Source organism: Kryptolebias marmoratus, linkage group LG16 (assembly GCF_001649575.2).
Source record: "Kryptolebias marmoratus isolate JLee-2015 linkage group LG16, ASM164957v2, whole genome shotgun sequence".
In the NCBI taxonomy this organism is placed as follows: Eukaryota; Metazoa; Chordata; class Actinopteri; order Cyprinodontiformes; family Rivulidae; genus Kryptolebias; species Kryptolebias marmoratus.
In genome coordinates this window covers 18,784,816-18,785,741 of record NC_051445.1, presented here as the reverse complement: position 1 = coordinate 18,785,741, position 926 = coordinate 18,784,816, and the positions used below count along the sequence as shown (strand labels likewise).

The window sequence follows — 926 nt, the reverse complement described above, 5'->3', positions numbered from 1 at the left end:
GGGGGGGGGGGGGGTCACTGGTAAATAATCAGTGAGGTGCTGCGACATGACAGGGATGAGGGAAATACCAGAGCATCCCGTTTTTTTTCTGTGTCCGTGTTTAGTGTGTGACCAGCCTGAGCAGGTATCGGCAGGCGACAGCTTCTCCCCCTGGCTGGCTCGCCCACCTTTCCTCTCCTCTCCTTTCCTTTGCTTTTGCGTGTCTTGTCTCCCCTCTTCCCCCTCCCCCCCCAGTCGGACTTACCGGATTTGAAAAACGCCGCTATGTCTGCCGCGTCCTTCGCAGCCTCATCCAGTCCCTCTCCGGCGCTCATGGCTGCGGCTCGCTCTCGGGGTGGAAACGCGGCGCAGCGCGGCGCGACGCGGCGCGGCGGGCGATCGGGTACCCGTCCCCTTCCCTCCTTCCCTCCTCGGATCGGTTTTCTGTCGACTGTTTGTTTTTCTTTCCCTCCTTAAATCAGCTAGCCCTCCCGACGCCTCTCATCGTCTAAATCTCAGCGCCCCTCATCGAGCGACAAAACCTCCTCCTCCATTTTGGCCGGGGAAGCGAAGTGTGTGTGAGTGTGTGTGTGTGTGTGTGTGTGTGTGTGTGTGTAAGGATGGAGGGGAGGGGAGGGGGGGAGCCTGGCGACCGGTCGGCGGCGCTCCCGAGTTGTGGGACGTGAGGAGGAGGAGGAGGAGGAGGAAAGGGGGTGATAATGAGTGAAGGCGGAGGTAAAAAAGGAGGAGGAGAACAGAGGGAGGAGGGCTATTCCGATTCAAAAATGGGGGGAGGGAGGAGGGATATCCTGGGATTCCGGTTCGGGGGGCTGGTGTTGGTGCAATGTGCGCCACCCTTTTTTTAATTTATTTTTTATTTTTTTATTGCCTCTTCTTTTTGGTGTGCGCCACAGCACATCAGCAGCAGCCCCCCCCCCCCCCCCCCC

The 926-nt window shown here is 59.0% G+C and overlaps 1 protein-coding gene across 4 annotated transcripts in view; it reads right to left on the bottom strand.

Annotated features, from left to right (window-relative positions):
• The window catches only part of triob (trio Rho guanine nucleotide exchange factor b), a 106,512-nt gene extending 105,894 nt beyond the window's left edge, over positions 1-618 (bottom strand). For 2 of the 4 annotated variants that reach the window (XM_017409929.3, XM_017409928.3), the window contains exon 1: positions 245-618. In XM_017409929.3, the coding sequence (XP_017265418.1) occupies positions 245-314 (70 nt within the window). In that variant the 5' untranslated portion in view covers positions 315-618. The remainder of the gene's footprint in view (positions 1-244) is intronic. The other 2 variants (XM_017409926.3, XM_017409924.3) reach the window with 1 other exon arrangement.
• Positions 619-926: the final 308 nt, after the last annotated feature.